This window comes from Epinephelus moara, chromosome 6 (genome assembly GCF_006386435.1).
Source record: "Epinephelus moara isolate mb chromosome 6, YSFRI_EMoa_1.0, whole genome shotgun sequence".
Taxonomy (NCBI): Eukaryota; Metazoa; Chordata; class Actinopteri; order Perciformes; family Serranidae; genus Epinephelus; species Epinephelus moara.
This window is the reverse complement of record NC_065511.1, coordinates 464,863-466,808: the sequence shown is the minus strand read 5'-3', so window position 1 is coordinate 466,808 and position 1,946 is coordinate 464,863. Positions and strand designations below refer to the sequence as shown.

General features: G+C 43.2%; 1 protein-coding gene across 1 annotated transcript in view; it reads left to right on the top strand.

The window, feature by feature from the left end:
- LOC126391218 (aldehyde dehydrogenase, mitochondrial-like) overlaps positions 1–1,946 on the top strand; it is a 61,401-nt gene that overhangs the window by 41,276 nt on the left and 18,179 nt on the right. The window contains exon 8 of the mRNA XM_050045822.1: positions 317–419. Coding sequence (XP_049901779.1) covers positions 317–419 — 103 coding nt within the window. The remainder of the gene's footprint in view (positions 1–316; positions 420–1,946) is intronic.

Below are 1,946 nucleotides of genomic sequence, written 5' to 3'. Positions count from 1 at the left end.
GTGTGTGTGTGTGTGTGTGTGTGTGTATATATATATATATATGTGGAAATCAGGTCATCTTTTTTCACTTACAGTAAAATAAAAAAAGAAAGAAAAATTGACCATGGTTGACCAAACTTTTGCCTGCAACTGTACAGTATGTGATTTGTAGGTGATTCATATGAGGATCTTAAATTAAACATTGACCAGTGAGTCTGACTAATAATGGACTAGTTGTACTTTGCAGTGCCACCTTAGGTTAGCTGCAGAAGTTTATATAGCACTGACCTCTATACCAATAAAATGGTTTATCTCTTTCCCTGTCCGTGTCCATTAGGTGGGTCATCTAATCCAGCAGGCTTCAGGCAGCAGTAACCTGAAAAAAGTCACTCTGGAGCTGGGAGGAAAGAGTCCTAATATCATCCTATCTGACGCCAACAGTATGTATTCTGTTTCTTGCTGTGTACTACTGTGTTTGTATGCTTTACAGATAGAACTGCAGCACTCACATCCTAAACAGCAGCTTCACTGTGGGACAGTAGGTTATTGGTCATTCGTAACTCAACGTTCCTCAGAGATTTTGGTCCATATTGACATGATAGCATCATGCAGTTGCTACAGATTTGTCAGCCGCACATCCATGATGGGAATCTCCCGTTCCACCACATCACAAAGGAGCTTTATTGGATTGAGATGTGGTGACTGTAAAGGCCACTGGAGTACATTGAACTCATTGTCATGTTCAAGAAACTAGTTTGAGATGATTTGAGCTTTGTGACATGGTGCGTTATCTGCTGGAAGTAGCCATCAGAGGACTACACTGTGGTCATAAAGGGATGGACACGGTCAGCAACAATACTCCGCTGGTACCAAGGGGCCCAAAGTGTTCCAAGAAATATTCCCCACACCATTACACCACCACCACTGGTCTGAACCATTTCTATTATCTTGAACCAGTCTGGTCATTCTTCTCTGATCTGTTGCATCAACAAGGCATTATGGCCCAGAGAACTGCTGTTCACTGGATATTTTCTCTTTTTCAGACCATCCTCTGTAAACCCTAGAGATGGTTGTGTGTGAAAATCCCAGTAGATCAGCAATTTCTGAAATACTCAACCAACAACCATACCACATTTTATGTCACTTAAATCACCTTTCTTCCCCATTCTGTTGCTCGGTTTGAACTTCAGCAGGTTGTCTTGACCATGTCGGCATGCCTAAATGCATTGAGTTGCTGCCAGGTGATTGGCTGATTAGCTATTTGCATTAACGGGCAGATGAATAGGTGTACCTAATAAAGTGGCCTTCTGAGTGTACATGAATATACATGTATATTTCTCGCGATGCGATATATGCTCGAACATTATGCGTAAATTTTTTTTAGTAGTGTTGAGTTTTATAGCTTAAAGGGCCAGTGTGTAAAATGGGTTGAAAACCGTTGAAAACAGTGACATCAGTGGTGAAATTCTAGATTGCAGGGCTCACTCGCTCACCCCTCCCGTCGGGTAAATGACGGTGGCCTCGTAGGGACAAAAAGCCTTGCGCATGAGTTTTTCAGGAGTAGGTCTATCTAGCGACGAGGTGAATGTTTATTTAGAAATTTAAACCATATTACGATATTGTAATGAATCCCTCACGAGCAGGAGACCAGAGTAGCGTTCGGGAAAAAGGCCAGTTTATTTGAGCACTCCAAAACCTCCGGTAACACTCCAGGGGGTAAAAGACTCCGTCCCAAACTCTGACTCTTCTGGCGTAACAGACACACTTCATACACACATACTCGTTTACCGTACGGAGTGGGGACCCCCCTCCCCTCTCTGCTCCGCCAATCTCCAGCCCGCACACTGACTGACAGCGTAGCCTGTAAACAGAGCTCAGCTGTTTATTTAGCCTAGCAATAACTCCGGACTATAGTAGCTGCAATGGACAACTTTGAACGCGATTTTGAAGAGTTTCTTGTAGCGGAC